The sequence below is a fragment of the Harpegnathos saltator genome, unplaced genomic scaffold (genome assembly GCF_003227715.2).
Source record: "Harpegnathos saltator strain DR-91 unplaced genomic scaffold, Hsal_v8.6 scaffold224, whole genome shotgun sequence".
NCBI lineage: Eukaryota > Metazoa > Arthropoda > Insecta > Hymenoptera > Formicidae > Harpegnathos > Harpegnathos saltator.
Genome location: NW_020230011.1, coordinates 97,882 through 119,469, shown reverse-complemented (window position 1 = coordinate 119,469; position 21,588 = coordinate 97,882). Strand labels below are relative to the sequence as shown.

The 21,588-nt window shown below is 46.1% G+C and overlaps 3 protein-coding genes across 10 annotated transcripts in view; 1 reads left to right on the top strand and 2 right to left on the bottom strand.

Annotated features, from left to right (window-relative positions):
- The window catches only part of LOC105188983 (trissin receptor), a 52,509-nt gene extending 48,556 nt beyond the window's left edge, over nt 1-3,953 (bottom strand). Inside the window, exon 1 of the mRNA XM_025298521.1 lies at nt 2,212-3,953. Coding sequence (XP_025154306.1) covers nt 2,212-2,318 — 107 coding nt within the window. The 5' untranslated portion in view covers nt 2,319-3,953. The remainder of the gene's footprint in view (nt 1-2,211) is intronic.
- A 1,918-nt stretch (nt 3,954-5,871) lies between these two features.
- On the top strand, nt 5,872-18,649 carry LOC105188970 (sodium-independent sulfate anion transporter). 8 transcript variants are annotated; one of them, XM_025298519.1, is made up of 12 exons: nt 6,285-6,417; nt 7,813-8,092; nt 8,948-9,132; nt 9,250-9,445; nt 9,632-9,852; nt 10,342-10,486; nt 11,115-11,279; nt 12,016-12,177; nt 12,844-12,984; nt 14,357-14,502; nt 15,170-15,331; nt 17,164-18,649. In XM_025298519.1, coding segments are annotated over exons 2-12 (1,668 nt in total). In that variant the 5' UTR covers nt 6,285-6,417; nt 7,813-8,091; the 3' UTR covers nt 17,308-18,649. The 8 variants fall into 8 exon arrangements, 7 of the variants coding, with proteins under 7 accessions (XP_011149027.1, XP_025154304.1, XP_011149028.1 ...); XR_003112861.1 differs by lacking the exons at nt 6,285-6,417; nt 7,813-8,092 and adding exons at nt 6,424-7,761; nt 10,951-11,050 and having other exon boundaries at nt 17,164-17,348; XM_011150728.3 differs by lacking the exon at nt 6,285-6,417 and adding an exon at nt 6,424-7,205.
- An 804-nt stretch (nt 18,650-19,453) lies between these two features.
- On the bottom strand, nt 19,454-21,137 carry LOC105188971 (uncharacterized). The gene is made up of 3 exons (XM_011150730.2): nt 20,222-21,137; nt 19,890-20,021; nt 19,454-19,775 (listed from the first exon to the last, which is right to left on the bottom strand). Exons 1-3 carry the CDS (start codon nt 20,387-20,389, stop codon nt 19,575-19,577), a joined length of 501 nt encoding a protein of 166 aa, XP_011149032.1. The 5' UTR covers nt 20,390-21,137; the 3' UTR covers nt 19,454-19,574.
- Nucleotides 21,138-21,588: the final 451 nt, after the last annotated feature.

The window sequence follows — 21,588 nt, the reverse complement described above, 5'->3', positions numbered from 1 at the left end:
TTGGGTCTAACTTACTGGAGAGGAAATTAGTCGCGCAAAGACGTTTATCATGTCAAAATAACTTGTGAAGAAAATTTTTGGTATTATGTTCCTGGAAAAATCGTCGGTTCGAAATTCGTCCAAAGTCTCAATCTATATAGAGATACGAAAAATACCGCAGATGTAATGAATATTGATTAAAAACGGACAATGCGTATTACTTTCTCTCATTACACGTATTGAAAGAGACAAGGCGGCGTGTTGTCCGTTATTTTGCCCGATATGTCGAATCGACATTCATTCTCTTTTATATTTCGGGAAGTCATTTTTATTTACGATCGCGGCGAGTGGCGGTAATGCGCGATGTAACGTTTCGACGGAGTCTAGAATGGCCGCGGAGGGGTAGATGTAACGATAATTATTCTGATATCGCGAGATTAAACTGAAATATATGTGACTGTCTTAGGCATTCCTATCCCCCAGTCTTCGAATTACGCCCCTTAACCTCCCGCAGAACCTGCGAATGGCGTTACAAATTTCGGGATCTCTGATAATTCCATTCTGTACGAAAATTATGATCCCTACGGTCTCGTAACGATCATCATAAATTCCATCTAAAAACATCCTCGCCCCGATGTAACTTATTCCAAATTCGTCTCCGAACGATACGACATGTAATTCGTCGAAATAAAATCACGGTTCTAATTAGGTGAATTGGCTGTACGGCCGTTAATTGAGATATCCAACGCCGGGCAGCAGCGCGGTGATATACGACGCGAATAGCGATTTTGCATGAATATAACGTTACTTTTTATTGACCATTAGGATGTAATGTCGTTAATTTCGCACGTACACGCACGCGTACGCGGTTGTACAGCGAGGGAGGCACGCTCTTCTCCCTCTGTCATCTTACTTTTCACGTTATCATTTAATTTATTTAATAGACCATGCAAATTTATGCAGTAAAATTTCAATTAAATGACACGAGATTTAATTAGCTTTTCCTTTACACGCGTAGCAAAATTATGTACGTATTTCGAATGAGTGTAAAATCAGCAATAATTAACAGCAGAGAGTTATATTCAATATGTCACTTAGCGTAAAATTTAATGAGGAAAATTGTATGCATGCATGTGTGTGTGTGTGCGTGTGCGACGGAGAAACTGCGCAACGTATTGTAAACTTACAAACGCAGGAAATTGTAGTTATCCATGTGCAAAAATAAAAGCAAAATCAATTTTCCGTGCTGATTTCCCTACCTGCAAATTTCCCAGTACAGTTTTATGTATATTTTTAGAATAGAATTTTAGTATATATATATTTTTTAATGTATATATATATATATATATATATAACTACTGAATGTTACAAAATTATAAAAAAAAGTTAAATATCAACATTCGTTTTCATGTCAATGCGATTGACTGATTGATAAGTGAACAATAAATGCCCGAAGAAATTATTATAACTTGCACACAATCGATGGATTTTTAGCTTATTTTCCATAATAAAGGTTTAGGAGGTAACGTGTGTTTCGGAGCGCACCAGAATGTAATCTGGCGATGCTCTTCGCGCTCGAAATTGAGATCTTGCAGCATGGGGAAAATACCGTGCCTATTTGCTTTTATTTCGCATGGCGCTAAATAACAGCGACAACATGTACACGCTGTTGATCAAAAAACATTCGTTCAGGTGAAATCTCAGAACGTAAATACACGCGCGAACTATGAATCGGTCGAAATTAGGCACCAAATTGCAGCGAAAAGTCACGTTGCGCGCTGTATCGAAGCTGTGAACGGTTCACAGCAAACCGTAAGTTCCCTACATTAAACGGACGCGTAAAAAATTTAAACTAAAAAAAGTATTCTAAAGATAACGAGAATAATCGACAATGGAGACAATGGAGAACGGAGAATGGTGCGAAGAAGGACACGTTTGCAAAAAATATTGTCACCAACAATATTGTTAACATCTTCTTACAAAAAAAGAAAGGACTTCACAGTTGACTCGCGAAAGAGAAAAGTAAAGCTGCGCCGACTGCGGATCCGTAAATACACGAAGAGGCAAAGCCAAGAATCAAGTTGACGGCCTCGTGTTAGCCCGATTCTTTGCATTTCCTTGGAATTTTCGCGTAAATCGGCCTAAATTCGCGATCATTCGAAGGATCAACTCGGCAATCTACCTTTATCGCGCCTCCTCCGTTACGAGCCGCTTAATGAATTTTCTACTCACTTCGCGTTGTCCCGGCCGACAAAATCAAGCTCCGTACGTGCCATTACGCCTCTTTGTCTCGCGGCTTCCCACGGCGATTCCTGCTGCTCGTTTTCGACTACGTACATCACAGGACGCTCATCAGGACGAGGGCGATTTCGAGAGATCGCGAAGCGACGGTGAGAAGACGACGGCAGCTGCCACCTCGTTTCGCGCCGCGAGAGCGCTTTGCAGCACCGCGCGCGAACACCGCTAATTCGTCGCCGCCCGATGACGCCTCGCCAACGTGCCGGAGTGACAACGGAGACGCCTTAATAAATTTCTTCCGTCGGCAAATGGCGCAACGGCGACGATGGGGTGAGCAACACTTCGTAAGATTAAAATCTCCTCGTTTCTCTTCGACTGCTCTATTATCGCATCTACGTCGACGTTCATTCATTCACAAACGCCTGCCGCGTGTCTCGTGTATACGCGGCCACAAAGCTGCAGCAGCGGCGGGATTTGATTGTCCGTGACGTAAATTAACGACCACGATCGCGGAAACGCCGCGTTGTTAAACGCGCGTCTCACGGCGTGAGACAACGGGATCGAGATTGCCGCGCGTCTTGCGCATCAAGTCCTTGGCGGCTGCGTTGCGGCTGCTCTCATACTCGCGTCGGGGAAACACCTTGGTTTCTCGCCGGTGTTCCCGGCGGAAGAAACGCGATTAACGACGACGGGGTGGAAAATTATATCGCGCTTACGTATCCACGCATCGTTCTTCGAGCGCGATTATTCTCACGACGAGGATCACCGGCGCCGTCGTTTCTACGCACTTGATGCCCGACGTGGCCGATCCTGCGGTCACTCGAGGCGCGTGTGATACTTTTCTCCTTTTTCTCGTCGCAGAGCGAGTCGTCGAGGGAACAGACGATGAACGATGCATTCACCGCGGCGGATTTCGCGGTCCGATGTTAATCCAACGTAGATGCGGCAAACGGCGTGACGTTTCGCGCAGCACGACATGCCCGCTCGGTAGATGATGGGACATTTTCTCTGTGATCCGAGCTCTCTCTTTCTCTCTCTCTCTCTCTCTCTCTCTCTTTCTCTCTCTCTCTTTCTCTCTCTTAGCTCACTCTTTCTTGATCAAATCTCTCGTTCGGCCGCGAAAGATCATCAGATATCAGGAACGATCGCACTTCTTTTATTCGCTTTCCTTTATTCGCGGCACATCGAACTGTCAAAAATTCGCCGCGTCAACGCTCAGCGACGCGGAGAAGATTGATCGCGTGGTCCCGGTGAAACTGTAGCTCTCTCTCTCTCTCTCTCTCTCTCTCTCGAACAGCGATTCGTACACGTCCGGGTAACGGGCGTACGCGGCCGGCGGGATCAAGAACCCGTAATCTTCACCCGAGACTTCGTTACGCGCTCCCAGCGGGCTGGAAAACGATCGTATCAATCCGTCAACGGCCCCACGCGAACGTCGTGCGACGAACGTGGGGCGCGAGAAATATATTCACTTGTCGGGCTGGAAAAGTCTCCCGCGCGATTTGACACGCGCTGTGATATCGGTCGCGATTGCAAATTAACCGAGCGATCCCGGAAGGGATCGCACGTCGACAAGTCAACGATCAAACAAATATCGAAACGTGACTGCCCATCGGCTGGAAATCTCGATGTGCTGCCGGTTGAGCGAAACTGACAAGTGGCGTCGGGATATATATACCGAGGTACGTCAAATGTGTGACACATGGACGTATACATTTGATGCACGCACACATACACGCACACTTGCAGAGAGAGAGAGAGAGAGAGAGAGAGAGAGAAAGAGAGAGTAACCATATAATTACGGTAATAAAAATTGACAACTGTGGCAGACAGGGAAAAAGAGCGTCGGTGTGGAAAAACAAACTAACTGTCGAGTCCTCCAAAACCGATACTCATCGACTCGAAATTGTGACACTACTAGAGGCTAGTTGACGCGAAAGGTGAGTCGGCTCAGAGTTCTTTCCAAGTCCTTTCCAAGTTCTCGCTTATTGTTCGCTGTACATCAGTCATCGTATCATCTCGGACGAGCTTGGAAAGTCCATTACGCCTACATCGCGTCGTCCAGCGAGCTCGTCGGTTAAAAATCGCGGCACGGCTGCGCGGTTTGACGAGTACCTTCACGGTACACCGAATCGGTCAGTACTCTCGAAGAAGATCGACGACTCGGGCAGTCGCGAGTTCGCGAGTCGAAGACTTCAACGGGCCCGGAGATGAGTCGCGAGTGCGATCTGTCAGTGTTCATCAATCTCGGGGAATGATCGCGCCGATGACGCGACGACAGCAGCCTCCGACGGCCCGAGGCGCTGTCAAAGCCGTCATTCGAGGTGACAGCGCGGTCGGATGCGGCCGCAGGAGTAAACGGACGACGACAGGTGAAGATTCCGCAATTCCGCCGAGGGGCTCCGTCGCGCGTTTTCGACCCGCCGCGGCGCGATGCTCCGTGCCGATGTTGGCGCGTTTGCACGCGGCGCTTGCCAGCCTCGCGCCGATGAGAGAGCTTCGCAGTTTCGCTCGCGCGGCACTGAGGAGCGCCGCCGGCTCATTCATCGTCGGCACCCCCGCGAACGCGGACGCACACCCCAACAAACGGCGTCGCGCAGGCGTTGCACCCTCGCCGCGTTCGCCCTTTGGTCCTCGGCGGCGTCGCGTCGCGTCGCGTCGCGTCGCGTCGCGTCGCGTCGCCGTGAAGAAGAAGTAGAAGAGGGCGACGGCGGCGGGGGCCGGGCGGTAGAAAGAAATCGAGAGTTCTCCCCTGCGCTTTCTACGCCAAGGGGAGGGCTAGAAATGACGCGATCGAGGTGACAGCTAGCGATGACTTATTGCGTTCTCCCGTAGGAGAGAGCGAGAGCGGAACGGTCGCGATTTATGGGGATCCGGCGCCGTTGAATTTTTCTGTCGCGCCGCTGCCTCCGCCGATAGGTGATGTCTCGTTTTGTGTAAACGCGGAGAATCGCGTTATAAGGGCGGTGAGAGAGAGAGAGAGAGAGAGAGAGAGAGAGAGGGGCGGAGAGAGAGAGAGAGAGAGCTCGAAAAAGAGAACGACTTAATTATCGTCGCGCTTGGCCTCTGATTTTTGTGAAATTAATGCGGTGCGTCGCTATGCAAATATACTCGATATTGCTTATCGCGTTTTGTTAATGCCAGAGATAAGCGTGGTTTTTTTTTGCTTGCTATGTATATGGAGGTTGGTTCAAGGTAGACTGGACGTTTAACATGCACAGACATTGTTTTAACGAGGACGCTTATCGTGCCTATAAAGCACCTGTAATTCGGGTGTTTATCTGTTCAGCTTATCGTTGTTTTGCTCGAGTGTGTTTTCAAAAGCTTCCACAGTGTAAGAAGAAAAAAATCTAGCGATAAATGTGCGCGAGGTATTAGAGAAACAATACATATATCTGTGTGCAGGAATCATTTCCCGTATATACCCTCGCATCAAATTACATCGCGGATATCAGCGAGTGCCATCTCAGTCACGTTTCGGACGTATCTTGCCAATGAAGTGATTGGAAAAAAATACTTTTCGATTACTCCGCGACGTTATCACGCGGAATAATCCGTAAATATAAAGATATATTAAACGTTATCAGGAATACAGTCGAGAGATACGAGCTCACATATAAATACAATGCGCAAAGAGGTATATCCCGCTCATTAAGACTCGCGGCCGCGTAATTCTTCCGAGACGAATCCTACATTCCGCCTTTGTTCCGGGACGAAAATCAAGAAGGACGCGGAAAGAAAGGAACCAGCAGACACACGCTTCTAATTGCTCTGCTTGCATCGTCTCCGGCACGGTTCACCGGCTAAAAGTCAAGACTGTCGTCGAGTCGTAACCTATGGTGTCCCATAAACATATCGGGTCCTTTCCGGCAGCAGGTATTACACAATGGATAATCAAAATGTGCTAATCCCCGCCTCGCTTTGCTGCGTCTGGCGCGAGTTTCGCTTAACATAGCGGGTGTCCCCTCTCTTACGAACAACGCGGCCGCGGCAAGGCGGAAGGAGAAACGCGGTTGTCTCTTTCTCTCTCGTGCGATCGGCGATCCTTCAAGTTTCCATAACGGAGCCGCGTTACGTTCAGTTTCGCTGCGGCACGTCGATCAGGCAACCGCAACGCGCGCTTAGGCCGGTTTTACACCGGTTTTATTAATCGCACCGCAGCCGGAGTTCCCGCTTCTTCCGCAGGCATGCATCGACCGGGTTAGTGTCACGGGGGAGAGCTCTCCCGCTCGAAGGAGTGCTTCTCGAAGCAGGAGTGCATGTGTTGGTGCTTGTCTAGGGATAGCAGGAGCAGGGAAGAAAAGTTTGCTTGAATCAAACGCGACAATGAACGAACGAGCACGTTGCGGCTGAAGTGGGGCGGAATTTCTGCTTCCTCGCGCCGCCACGAAACGCGTTTCATTCGTTCATCATCACGTCAATCCGACCAGCTTCTCTTCTCTGTGTAATTTCCACCGGACATACGAGTCAGAATCCAATAAGTAGGACGCGCGATCCTTCTTCATCCTTGAGGCTGTGATTGTGCAATTTCCAGCAATACAATCTGTGATGTGTATCGTGACATAAGATACGTTGCGAAATGTGACGGTATTCCCGTCTCTAATTTGCTAACGTCAGCTAGCACGCTTGAGAGAAAATGACAAACTGAATGGATTCCGGCTCGGATGCGTGAGTCACATTTTCTTCGCGCGAATCTCCCGCTGCGTCGCGAGACATCGCGACAGTCGCGCTGCGACTGGTGTGAAACGGGCCTTAAGACGCGGCAAGTGTCAGCGACTTTTGGTATATTCGTATCACGAATCACGAGAGATAACTCGGCCGATCTGCTTTAATTACTGATAAGTTACTCTCGTACGATACACAAAATGGCAGCGAGCTGTTTATATAACGCTGAAGCAGCGATACAGCGCTACAGTGATGCGCCGTCGTCACCGGTGTCCGTTTCGAGCGCAGTGATCGAGTCAGCGGGAAACTGTCGACCGTAAATGGTAAACGACTTCAGGATCTTTACGCATCGAGTGCACACTGAGAGCTTTACGTAGAATATCCTGCGTGGAGCGGAACATGTCTGCAGTATCGCAGAAGAGAGAACAGAAAAAGGATGAAGAGGAAACGATTGGGAAATCGGCGCTGCTGCGTTAACCGTGATTTTGATATCTTATCTGAAATCAGAGCGTGTTGCCTTCAAGCCAAGAAGATAGCCAAGAAGAGAGCGGAGATCCTCAGGGTCGTTCACTTCGAGTGCACGTTGCTTGGCTCTCGTGAAACGACGACCGAATTTTAGAACACGTAGATGCACTGCGAAGCAGAACGTTTACCCGCGCCATCACCGCCAATGGACAGGGTATAGACCGAGCTGCGCTCCTACTCGACGGAGTAGGACAGCTGACGTGTTCAATCACTCGTGAAGTTTTTTCAGTCAAGACTCTCCCGTGCTGAGTCATCGAATAATTTTGGCACCTCGATCAGGCGGAGAAAGGATGTTATCTGTTGTCTTTTTCGTCTTGCCGTTAAATAAACCGCCTGCCGCGGGTCGTCTTGCCGGTGAGTTTTCCTCGTGGTGCAGCAGTCCAAAATACGAATTCGTCTTTGTAGGAGGAGGCGAAGTGTTGGCGGACACGGATTCGCAATCGGTGATTTTGGGAATCCTCCGGAGGCCGTTCTCGCCGCAAATCGTAAATCGAGACGAGTACGCCCGGTCGGTCTCGTCCGCGGAGCATCGCTGTCCTCGAAGAAATTAATCATTGTTAACGCTAATCGCCAGTCGACCAGTCCGAGGAGTGTCTGCTAGTCGGTCAGCCGCGCGAGAATCGTCGCGAGACAACGCGTGCGATTTTTTTCCCAGCGCGGGCCGGGAACGATAGCGGTAGCAAAAGTGAGTAAGCGAGCGAATGCGACTCGTGCCTGAAATCACTGTCGTACAGTGCAGCTTGCCTTTTTCGCCATTCATCCAGTGTTGCTTGCATTGTCCCCCGTCGGAAGCGGATTATGTCCTGCGCTCGTGCTTCGCACGTGTAGATTTAGAAAATACCTCGCCGCTCCCGGAGCGTGTCCCGCGGGACCCGGTGCTGTTCTCGCCGTATCTCGTCGCATCAAGCTCTCGATTGAGGAACTAAGTGGACTGCGACGACGAATACACATGTGTCGCGATGAAGGACGATCTCGGCAAAGATTGCAGCTGCGAGATGCAAAGCTACGCTGGTCCGCCGAGAGAGAGAGAGAGAGAGAGAGAGAGAGAGAGAGAGAGAGAGAGAGACCTCGAGAGACCACGGAGAGAGAGAGACCTGTATGCCCCGTATAAGAAATTGCCTGTTTCTGGCGTGTCATCGCGGCAATTGATCATCCCCTTGCATTTATCTCGTCATTCCGAGTCTGCATTCCTCCCGTCCACAGCTTCTTTAATCTGTAACGTCCCTTCGGTCGCTTTTCTCATTTCCAGCCGCTGGCTTCATTCTCAGCTTCATTAATCTCCCAGCTTCGTTAATGGCGTTATCTCGTTTCCGCCTTACGCCTCGCGGAAGCGAGCGTCGGAGGTTGACGTTCGAGCAGTAAAGTTCGACACGTGTTTCTCACCTCGATCTGACCTTCTTTCCTTTGCCGCGATTTTATCATAACGTGCTCTTTTTAGAACGAGAGAGAGAGAGAGAGAGAGAGGGAGAGAGGGGGAAAGAGGGAGACAGAAATCACGTTGGCGCATTCGACCATGAAATAAGGCTGAGTCTGCTTTCAGTGGTCAAGTGGTACGAGAAGGATAAATGCCGGGACTTCGTGGTGCAGAGGTTGCCGGTTCTCGGCTGGCTGCCGCGATACAAACCCGCGTGGCTGCTGCAAGATGCACTGGCCGGCGTCACGGTCGGCCTCACCGCCGTGCCGCAAGGCATCGCTTACGGCATCGTCGCCGGCTTGAGTCCTGAGGTATGTTTCACGAGAGAGACAGAGAGTAATGCTGTATTCGTACCGTAGAGAAAACAGATGCGTTTTGTGCGAATCGAAGCGTCATCCTTTCCGTTTCCGTTCGGCGGTGTGTTACAGTACGGGCTGTACTCGTCGTTCATGGCATCCTTCGTCTACATCGTTTTCGGCTCGTGCGAGAACATCACTATCGGGCCAACGGCCATCATGGCTAGCATGATTCAGGATTTGGTCGCGAGTTACGGCAGCGACATGGCTGTGCTGATCGCTTTCCTGAAGGGATGTATCATCGCGCTTCTAGGGATCCTCCACTTAGGTAAGTGGAACGTCAGCGAGAGAGTCGCGGTGAAGGTAAAACTCGTCGGTCTTCTTGCGTGAAGATCAAGTTTGCTTGAATAAGAGACGTCTGGTCTGTTTTGTTTTTAAATACACTTAAAGAAACAAAAAAGAATAAATACGCTTAAAAGAACTCGCGAAAGTCATGTCTGTCCCTATCCCGAAGGTTTTCTATTGGACTTTATATCGCTGCCGGTGATCACCGGCTTCACCGCGGCCGCGGCGATCAACATAGCGTCCTCCCAGTTCAAATCTCTTCTGGGTATTCCCGGCAGGAGCGAGAGTTTCCTAGATTCTTTGATCGGGATCTTCAAGAACCTCAATCAGATCCGGTACCAAGACACCGCGCTGGGCGTCGGGACGATCGTGGTGTTGGTTTTGCTCAAGGTATAAAGCTGCTGCGCCATTGGGTAAGCCGGGAGAGAGAGAGAGAGAGAGAGAGAGAGAGAGAGAGAGAGAGAGAGAGAGAGAGAGAGAGAGAGAGAGAGAGAGAGAGAGAGAGAGAGGAGAGAGAAACCCCGCTCCTGTTCTGACGACAAGTTTGAGTTACAACTATTCACACCGTCCGGACTGTTTGCTTAACGTAAGCAACGCAGTAATTGCGTTTGCTTCGATAATTACGTTCGCTTTGACCACACCGTTTGAAAGTTGTTAGAGTGTATCGACGTAGCAGGGAATTTCTCCTTTAGTCGGTGAAAAATTCTACATAAAGACCTTGCTTATTTTCCTTGACCGGCGTCAAGGCTACTTCTTCGCGCGTTTATCAAACAATTGCGTTGTTCGCGGTGAAACCGCAGGAGTTAATAGGAGGGGGAGGGGGGGGGGCGCGATAGCTCCGTAATAATAGAATCTTGTTTGTGTCCTTTCTGCCAACAGAACATACCAGGGCGGCGTGTAGGCAACGTCTTTCAAAAAGCCGGCTGGCTTGTCGCTTTGTCACGCAACGCGCTCGTCGTAATTGCCGGCGCCGTTATGGCGTATATCTTTCATGTTAACGGAAAAACGCCTTTCAAATTAACGGGTGAGTGGACAGATCGCTCGTTAATATCGCATTCTCCGAGTTATGATGATTAATATCAACGGTTTCCGTTTCCCTTTTTTAACGGAGATGCTTATTGGGTACCACGACGGATTAGTTTTTGCCGATTTGGAGATGCTATAACGGATTTCCCTTTTTTTTTTTTTTAACAATTTCGGCTATCAGCGATCTCCTCGAGCAATTTTAATCGACGAGTTGCCGTTAGCCGCGCCACTCGAATTTTTCGGACTCGACAGTCCGGAAGAGTCTCGCGCCGCGGGATAAATTCGCGATACGATTTTCGCTACGATGGACTAATCATCGAATTTCGCAGCTCCGTTTCGATATCCATCCTCGGATCGCCGGACAACCGTCGGACGGTTGTAGACGTTGTGGAATCGCACATCGGCGAACATCGCACCATGCGACACCGCGCGCATATAGAATAATTACCATTTCACATCCAGATCGCGCAACGACACAGGCACGTTCTCGTAGCGAGCTGCCGATATACGTCGGCGAGAGCAATCACTTGCTGCGCATCGCCGGCGCCGTCGCGATTGAAATGTACGTCCCGCGCGTCGATACATCTGGCCGCGCGAGGCGCGAATAATGGCTTGAGCGTTTCCAGGATCGATGGGTCAGGGTCTGCCGACGTTCGAGCCTCCGCCGTTCTCCACGACCTTCCAAAACCGCACGTACAGCTTCGTGGAAATGGCCAGCGCGATGGGCACGAGGCTGTTCTCGATACCGGTCGTGTCGACGATCGAGCACATCGCCATCGCGAAAGCCTTCGGTAAGCGGAGGTCGTACAGTTGTTTCCGCTTTCACGAGATTACGAAGACGCGGGCTTTGGGAGAGAGCGAGACGGATCTTTCTCAGTGCGAATTGTTCTCGCACTGAGAGAAAAGCACAGCTCTATATAACGCCATGTTACTTTGAAATCACATACCGATGTATATCGATATTCTTAATTTAAATTATAAACAGACAAATTACATCGGAGAGTACAAAAGCACCGGAAGTAATTGCTTTAATTGAAACACGTAATTGTTCGTAACTCCGACAATATCAATTACGACAATTACGACTCATGTTTATTGGGATTTTTTCCCTCCATTTTGTGAGTACTATCTGATCTCAGAAAAGAGTTCCGGACACTCTTTTCCTAAATAAAAAAATAATAATTGTTAAAATTATTTAATTTATATCTGGAAGTTAATATTTGCTGATTTCATGTCACATAATCTTTCTTATACTCACGAAAAAAAAATTCAGTTACAGAGAGTTAATGTTACTGAAATTACAGTTATTTTTGGCCTCGACTGTTGTCCAAATAAAAATACAACAGCTACGATATCGTTATTGTCGCTGACACACTATAGTAACTCTTGCTGAAGAAGAAACAACTCTTTTGACTACGATTCTTCTATTAAGCAGTCACATAATTACGAGTAGCAGACACTTTGTCTCAGTGCGAGAGCCGGATCCCCTCTCTCATGACGGTGACGGCTCATTGCGAGTTCTTTCAGCGAAGGGCAAAGCTCTGGACGCCACGCAGGAGATGATCGCCCTGGGAGCCTGCAATATTTTGGGATCGTTCGTGCGATCGATGCCGGTGACGGGATCCTTCACGCGAACGGCCGTGAATCATGCGTCGGGCGTGAGAACGCCGTTGGGAGGAATATTTACAGGTACGTGTGTGCGGTAAATAGAAATTTGCCCGGCACCTTTGAATCCATGGACGCGATCTAAACACCAATCGGGCCCGTTTGTTCACGCAATCTCGTGGTTTGATTACGCTAGAGGCACGCGGCACGACAATGGTCGGACCCTACGGCGGTTCGTTTCGCGGGAGGACGGGAACGAAGTTTCGTGTAGCATTTCCCCGTCAACGTTAACCAGCAAAATCTCTGGCGTTTCGCGAAATCTTGTTTTTAATCGAACATTCTTTCCCGCGAAGCACCACGTTTTACTTCTTTTTTCTTTCAATCTTCTTTTTCCTTTCTTTTTTTCTTTCTATTTATGGAAAATGAATTTGCTTTGTTCACGCGAGCACAGAACAGAAAACTGACCGTCGTCACCGCGAATCCGCAATTGTCCCATCGCGCGGGATATATCTATTGTGTCCTGACGAAAAGCGACCGCCGCAGAAATACTCGTTCCCTTTGATAACGTCGATATGAGCCGACGATCAAATACGTCGAGTCGGTACGACGTAAAAATAGAGAAACCCGCGAACAGGACGAATCCTTTCGGTGCACATCGAGTAGCGCAGGCAAGTAGCTTCATACCTCGGCGAAGCGCGGGAGCGGCGCGTCTCTCCGCGTCCTTCCTTACTAATTACAACGCCCTTTCAGGCGTCTTGGTGCTGCTCGCGGTCAGCCTCTTGACTTCCACCTTCTACTTCATACCAAAGGCGACCCTGGCCGGCCTCATCCTCGTCGCGATGTACTACATGTTGGATTTTCCGACGTACGTCATGCTCTGGCGTGCCAGAAGTAAGTTCCAAAACGGTCTCTTGTTTCTCTTTCTTTTTCTCCTCCCCTCTCTCCTCTTCTTCCTCTACCTCATCCGTCACCCTCTCGCTCGCTCTCTTTCTCTCTCCCTCTCTCTCTCTCTCTCTCTCTCTCTCTCTCCATCTTTCTCACTTCATTCTCCCTTTGGTCCGATTCATCAACCCTCAGAGTCTAACCGGGCAGCGTGGCGTCAGCGGCGCAGGCTGCACAAAGCAACCGGCGTCAGCGCACGAGTACGCTGCCCACACCCGGGATCCATTTACGCGGCGCATTTGTTCTCGCGGAAAGCTCGTACGAAACAATAATGCTCGACCGCGTCCTTGGCGGCATTTATTGTTAAGGCGGAGCAGCGGCGGTTCCCGCCGACTTTCGTCGCGCCCTCACAGGCTTTGCTCACATGTGCAGAGATCTCGATAGTGCGATCGATACTACATGGCTGATGGAACGATCGACACAGGTGACTTTTGCAAAAGAGTTATTATCGAAGACTGTCGATCAGATTAAAGATTCGTTTTCATCAAACGCGTTATTGCGAAAGAGAGAAATTAGGTGTGTGTGTGTGAGAAATTCAGTGCGGAATAACTTGGCGTGTTTCGCATGTGACATTCATATCGGATTTATCGGATTTTGAGCGTTGTTTTATTCATGTCGCATCCATCGATTTGCGAAGATTGATCTACTTGAAAAACATACATTTTAACGAGATCGTGTCAGCAGCCGAAAGCTAAATGTTTTCCGTCGCGATAAGCTCACGGAGATAAATCCGCAGAGCTTTCGAAGGCAGAAAATACTAATAAATGCGTGAAATGAACGTCGCTCGGCAGACGGAGCCGCATTAATATGGATCTGCCTCTAAATTAATCAAAAATGAGTAACGACAGTACCGCGGGGAATAAACAAGAATGACGTAACGACAAGTCCCCGACGTGGGATACTCGTTTGAATTTAATATGGCAAATGAGCGAAATATTAAATACGTCCCACATTATTTACCGGATAATTCGAGCTCAAGTGAAAAGAACAGCCGGAAAAGCTTCTTACAAACCGTGATATTAATCGGGGCTACAGGAAGAAAACGCACGTGTCGGAATATTATTTATAATAAATAATATATATTTCGGCTCAGACAATTATCCTACCTGAAAATATGCCTGAAAAGGTTTGGTCGACCTAAAACGGGAATTTCGCGGCGAAAATCTCAACGTGCCATTATTGCAAAATGTTTTAATATAATATATATATATATATATATTCCGTCAAACACGCGAAATTCACATGTCTGCCCGGCCTTCTCTCAGCCATCGCTTCAATTTCGGAAGACAAATAACACGAAGACATCTGCATACTTTTATAGAGGTCGATTTCTTCGTGATGGTGCTGACATTGGTCCCAAGCGTCTTTCTCGGTTTGGAGATAGGCATCTTGATCGGCATCGCCGTCAATCTCATGGCGCTGCTGTATTTCTCAGCGCGACCTTCCATCCAGACGCAAATCGAACAGGTACAGTTACAGGACATGGATCGATCGACTTTCCGCGACGTTAATTTTTCTGTACGTTATATACAAAGAGCAGTACTCATACCTTTCTCTGTTCTTGTAAGAGCCTGAACGACAAAAATCCCCCCCCCGCGCGAGACAGACTCTTAACGTAAGGAAGAGGTAGAAAGAGAAAGAAAAAGAATATTCAACAAATATCATTTTGTTACGTAAACAAAGCCGCCTCCTTAAATCGCTGCTGCTGTTATATTTTCAGCTTAATTCGTTCTGATCATGACGCTATCGCTTAGACGTAATTGAGACCCATCATCCCTTGTCAAATTAATCTTCCAGGCTGGTTGTCTTCTCTTGTTCAATTTTTTTTTTCAAGTAGCAAATATTTTTCTCTCGCTTTATTTTCTTAAAGTTCCTCTTCTTTTATCTATAAATTAGTACTTCACCGTACCAGCATGAGTTACTTTTCTCAATTCTAATACAAATCACGCGACGGGGTTCGACTTAATTTCGATATTTACACAATCCATGTTCAGCAACAAGAATCAGGCTCAAGAACAGGCTCAAACGTCGTTCACGAATATACATGCCCCCCCCCCGCCGCTCCTCGGGCGGGACATTAGTACAATGAGGAATAAACGGGTCATATTTTCCCGTCTTTATCTTGTGAGCGCAGATCGCAGGGGAAACCGTAATAATCGTGACACCTGAAGAGGCAGTGGCATTTCCAGCGGCGGAGCGCCTACGTGCTAACATAATGAAGCTTTCCGGGGAGAGTGAATGCAACGTGATACTTGATTGTAAGAATCTGAAGAGGCTCGACGTTACGGTCGCTAAGGTAGGCAGTGAGTTTTTGTTCGTGGTCGATATGAAAGACGCCGCGATGTCGGCACAAGGTGTCCCTTTAGTAAAGATCATAGGAAAGAATTCGCGAGCAGACAAGCTCACGGAGACGACGTGCGTTCCTTCATCTCGCGTCTCATTGGAACGAAACGACTTAACACCGAGCCTACCGTTTCTAGTTACGAGTTAAAAGCGCGTCGAAATAACTCTTCTCATGAGCAAATCCTCAATCCTCACCGAGCTCTCGCAGTTCCCATCGTGAAATCATTTTCGCTTCAACTCGAAGGCGAGCGTTATTTCCTGTCACAATCCAATTCGATCCAATTGCGTAAATTAATCCTGATCGCGTGATCCTGACGCGAAGCGATCTCACGCTCATCGGAAATGCGGAAGTCTCGGCTTGCCAACGGTTCTTTCTTTTATATTTCAAGTCGCTATAACCTCCGAAAACGAAAATATCGATGATCGTATCGGCTCGAGCCATTTAAACGGTCTCACCTTCTCGGAATAGAGAGAGAAGTACAGTTTACGTCTCACACACTCGTAGGTTACGCGGCCTTGTCCCCACTCTCGCGTTGGATCAGCTGGCCGCTCGACCACGTGCTCGCTTGATCACGTGGTCACGCGACCACATTATCGTTGACTCCTTGACTGTATGCAACACGTCGGTGCTTCGTAGAGCGAACGAGCGCGCTTTAAAGGACCTCCGAGAGGAAACTTTAAAGAGCCGCAATTCGCGAACGAATCGACATAAAAGCATTTTACTCGGCGCGCGTCTATATTATCCCTCCTTCGTCGATGCGGGAGAGAATTGCTTGCAGATGTCGCGATAGATTTAAGAGAGAGAGAGAGAGAGAGAGACAACTCATCCCTTATTCGCGTTAGAGAATCGTTTGTCATTTAACGGGATAAAAAAAGAAGGAAGAGAATCTAAAGAACTAAAAAGAAAAAAAAAACACTAAGCTTAGCTTCTGCAAGCAAGACAAATAACAGGAAAAGACGAATTTACAATCGCGCCTGATAATGCGATAATTACTCGAAACGAGATTGTAAACTTCCTAAGATGTCAGTTGACCCACAACATGTCTAATTGTACGTAGCTCACAAAAACTGAATATCCCGAGAAGGATTATTTTGTGGATCTGCAAAAAGTTTGCAAAAAGTACCGTTCGTTCCTCTCTGTGAACTCAATTAGCGAGAATCAAGTCCTCACTTATAATTCCGAAGCGTACTCTGTATACATATGTATTAAGTTCGCGGCGTTAAACGGCCCGGTAATTGAACGTTAAAGTTAATTAAGCGTAGAGATAAAAATTGCTAGATCGCGGTAGGAGTGAACGGTCTCTATTTTCCGCACACAGTGAAGTTGTTCACAGACGCGTCGGACGGCGCACGTGGACTTCGGGAATATAATCCGATACAGCAAGGTCCGCAAAGTTTATTCGGCAAATAACAGTGCGCTGAAAAGCGTGCTCTAACAAACTATTATCGTCGTCCTCTAAATTCTTGTAACCGCGAGATACGAAGCGCCTGGACAAGTCTCCCTCTATGTACAGTCAGAATTTCCCCAGCGGGAGGCTTAAAGGGACACGTGTTACGCAACCGTTAAGGAGGATGTGATATTAGCCGTTCGAGTGTCGCGTCGCGGATGGAAAAACTCGAAAAACTCACCGGACGTCGGAGCAAACAAATATTCCTTCGTTTCCGGAGAGAAGAAGCGTTAATTATTATTCGCGCGTCCGAGCCCTCTTTCGCGAGGAGGAGTATTGATAAAGTGCCGGGAGCTGATATCGCAATTAACGTAAAGCTGTGTGTCCGTCTTTGTAGAATATGAAGCTCTTGGCGAAGGATCTCTCGCTACACGACCAGAGGATCACCTGCAGTAATTGCTCCGAAAATGTGATCGCCACCCTGAGGGTCGTAGCGCCGGAACTATTAAGCGCCAAGAAGGCCGAGGATAACCACGGCTGAAGAAAGAGACGGTCTGTCTCTCTTTCTGCCTGAACGTCACAAATCTAAATGTGATCGCCTGATTTTAGGCATTGCGCGCACGAGGCTAATAAATATAAATGTGATCCCCCGATCATCAAACACTATAAGCGACGCGTTGCCCTTTTCCTTCGGGTAGACACTATCGGCTATCGGTTTAAGTCTCAAATGTTTCTCTCTCCGTTTCAAACGGAGAGTTTCTACATTTTCTATATATACTTGAGAACGTGTACTCTGAGACGCGTATTGTTCGGACGAGGCAAGAAACGTCCGAGCGGTATTAATAATATCGTATTAATAATATCGCGGAGATTGATCGACTTTTCAAGTAGAATTACTTGGAATTACTTTCAAAACATGTGAAATTTGAACGAGTAGCAGAGAAGTCCGTGAAACTTCTAATACAGGTGTAAGTGTATGTGTGTGTGTGTGTGTGTGTGTGTGTAGTCCGATTTATGTCCTGGATATAAAAAGAATCTGTGAATAAAAATTATTCCCTCCGAAACTTCTCCTCTCCTTCCGCGCGCGCGAAAAATTCCCTTATGTTTATTCACCCGAGGCCATGACAATCGCGACCCTTTTATACGACTTCAGAACAGCAGCGTTTATAGCCGCTAGAGGCCCGGGTGATATATTCGTCTCGCGGGAGAGCAACGTTGGCCGAAAACGTGCCTCAGTCGGTTCCTTTTATTGTTTCCGCCTCGATGAAAGATTCCACCTGCGCGATATAATGGTCTCTTGCGCGACCATTATAAGATAAGTAAATCTCAACCGCAAAGGTGAGGTAAAACGAAGGAGTTGCACGCAGCGAATAAACTGACGCCTAATAGCTCCCTAACGTGATATCTGTACAAAATGTCGCTAGGACCGATTTAGACATTTTTTTTCAAGGCTTTTTCTTTTTTACTTACACAGGTCAGTTATCTTGTCAAAGTTTCGAAATCCGATTAATTCCAATAATCGATGTCTAATTAGATGTTGGAAAATTTCATTATTACGTACTTCATTACGTGTTATACGTGTGTCTTAATTAATATCTTTATGAGTAATCTTGTGCCGCCATTGTAAGTAAGGTTACTTGTACGATTTCCAACCTTACTTATACACGCGATCGATTATAACGACTACATTGTAATATTCATAATAACAAAATGACATATGTGGCACAAAATGATATGTGTGGCACCTGGTGTGCGCAGAATACTTTGAATATATTATTTAAATGATCTCGATGCCCGCCTTATTCGGATCTTTAGCCTTCGACATGTTTCATCGTCGTCGACAAGCGGGCTCTTATTCTCACTAATAAATAAATAGAAACACATGTTTATTTGACTCACCATCTTGTTGCAGACGCGCTGCTGAAGAATAGAATCTCCTTTGACCCTTCGTTGATCCGCGATACTCGGAAATAAACATCCTGATCTGCCGTTCTGCCGCGTTACTTGAAATTACGAAGATCACTTGACCGTTGTAAGATCATATTTCAAAATGGAAGATCTGAGCCGCTGTTGATTTATACTACCACTTCGCGTCGCCAAAAGGAATGGTGGCGACCCCTAGCGGAGACTTTCAAACTACTCTTCAGAGTAATAGCTGATCCTGTGGATTTACGAAAGGTTGTATGTATACTTACGAAACTAATAATATCATTAAAAATGTATTGGGTTGAAAGAACATACGATTAAACTGCTAAAGAACGACTGACGCACTGCTGTCAGGCGACATCGCAAAAAAATCTTCACAGCAAACTGGCCAGAATTTCTCTTAAATTACGTGCGCGTAATCGGGTAAAAACGACGTTTGACTCTTGGCGAAATTAATTCTAAAGTCTCCGCTAGGAGCCGCCACTTGTCGACAAAATCGACATCGTGATAAAACTCAACGTCAAGTCAGATTTTTCCTTTTCAAGTAGTATGAGTCAAGTGCATGTCGGAAAATCTTTTATTTTTAAATACCGCTCAATAGCGAATTAATCTTTTTGTTTTTAAATAATACAATTTTTTTATTTTCAAATGACACAACACAAAGGTGCATTAGACATTCATTTTGCAGTAATATGACCGAGTCATAGCAACAGAGCAAGAAAAATGAAGTTGTTAATAATTTATTATTTAAATAAGCTGATTTTTGACATTGAATACTTTTATAACTAATTCACAAACTACAAATTTCATTTGGATGAGAAGTAATAAGTTTCATTATTTTTTAAAATATAGAAATAGCACATAATTAAATCCTATTAGAAATTACAATATTTCAATTTCTGGTTCAATGCAATGGCAATCGGCGACGTGCTGTTCCATCGTCTCGTTTTCACGCAGAATCCAGTAACATATTTTACAATGCGTCTGACAGTGAAATTTAACATGAGTTGACAGAGACAGTAGAGTGGCAATTGGCTCGTGACAAAAATTGCATTTGTATCCTAAAATGCGCCGCTCGACAATCTGAAGATAACAATAGATTTCTGTCTGTGACATTTGTATATTTATCTTTGTAATTATACAATATAATTCAAGCGGTTCCCCGGAATTTTATTTGTAAATAATTTCTATACTTACGACAGCCGCGTCGCCGCTGCCATCATGTTCCACCTTTTCGGAAAGAACGGTGTACTGCGGAATTCTCGAGTCGATACTTTGTTTCCGTCGCAATTGTATCGGCAATATGATCGGCTGTTTTTGCATCTCGAGCTGCAAATTACTTTTGTTTCATTTTGCATCAAAATGTGCGCCTTCTAAGGATCGTCCGACAAAAATGATACGAAGACACTTGGAAGTTTTTGACATTATTCCACACGAGAATATTAACATTTGAACAATTTGAAATTTTCTGCTTTTTATCAAAGACAGAAACTATCAGCAGAGAGTTAATCTCAAATCCGCGGAGTTACCTTCCTCATGACTTGCATAGGTGTACGAATATCGTAGATGAAATCCTTCTTCGTCATCTTTTCGCTGATGTTGCGATTACATCGCAAGTTGTATTTGGAAGCGTCCACCAACTTGGCCGTTGACGACACAATCTCTATTTCTCGATAAGCGTTCATGTTTTCGTACATTTGCCGACAGTGTATTGTTTTTTCGCGTTCAGGCGCTCATCGATTGTACCAAAACAAAAGCTTGCTGTAAACGTCAACAGTGAGTTCGTTTCCAACGCCGATCGGCTTATTATGAAATGTATTTATTTGCATCATAATGATAATTACAGATGCCCCTTACAGCACTAATTTCTCGTTTCGTGAGAATCACATCGATATAAGATTTAGCAAAACGCATCGTTCCTCGTTTAATATTATTTGCGTAACACGTTAATTCATCATAAAATCATCGACTTTGTATTAAGTTACTAAAAATTCGTACATAAACAAAGAATGAGTAGAGAGTAAAATCTAAATTTGTCTTAGGTCTACTTCGTACTTGACAACCTGCGGTACGCCAAAGGACAAAACACTGCTCTTTGTCCCTCATCGCGGCATTAGTGAAAATATCGCGATCTTATGTACAAGTGTTCTACGGATTACCCTAGCCATAAAAGTTCAGTCGCCGTCGTATATAAAGTAGCTAAAAGTAAAAGTAAAACGTTAAAAATAAATAGAACCACTTCATCTAAAGAGACAAGTACACTACGGCGCGATAGTAATTTCGTATGACTAGAGAATCGTGGCATTGGAAGGTGATTAAGATACAATCGATAAGATGTACGATCGATAAGAGGAAAAGTATTTGCACATATCATCTTGTCCGCGAATATTAATATATATCATATATATATATTTCCGTAATATATTAAATTATTTGAATTAATATATATTATATTATATAATATATATTATATAAAAAACACATTTTAGTAACATGTTTCTTCTTTGTATAAATCGTCATTCTCAAAAAGATGGAATGTACAAATACTCTTTTTATGCTCGATGTTTCTCTATTGAACGTAAAAATATCCATCTATATATGCGTGTGTTTCCTCTCTGAACTTTATCAAAAAATTATACTAGTTTTCCACACATTCAACTCGCGTACATTATTTGGAATACACTACATCGAATACGTCGTTATTCCTCCGACGACGTTAATTCCTCCTTTTTGACATATGCGGTATTTTGTTGTACAACATGCCTTCTCGAGACAGGTCGTTTAATTGTCGCACGTATGTAGGGCCTGCGCAATTATATCGAAACATAAAATGCAGAAACTTTAAGTATGGATAGTTTACGTATAAAATGTAAGCTTTCAGGTAGGCCCTTGATGT

Coding starts and splice junctions, on each gene's coding strand:
- LOC105188971 (XM_011150730.2), bottom strand. CDS start 20,389: ATGTACGAAAACATGAACGCTTATCGAGAAATAGAGATTGTGTCGTCA. Junction 20,022..20,221: donor CTATGCAAGTCATGAGGAAG/GTAACTCCGCGG, acceptor AGTAATTTGCAG/CTCGAGATGCAAAAACAGCC. Junction 19,776..19,889: donor GCAGCGGCGACGCGGCTGTC/GTAAGTATAGAA, acceptor TGTTATCTTCAG/ATTGTCGAGCGGCGCATTTT.
- LOC105188970 (XM_019844025.2), top strand. CDS start 7,698: ATGTTATCTGTTGTCTTTTTCGTCTTGCCGTTAAATAAACCGCCTGCC. Junction 7,762..8,947: donor TGCCGCGGGTCGTCTTGCCG/GTGAGTTTTCCT, acceptor GTCTGCTTTCAG/TGGTCAAGTGGTACGAGAAG. Junction 12,985..14,356: donor CATGCTCTGGCGTGCCAGAA/GTAAGTTCCAAA, acceptor ATACTTTTATAG/AGGTCGATTTCTTCGTGATG.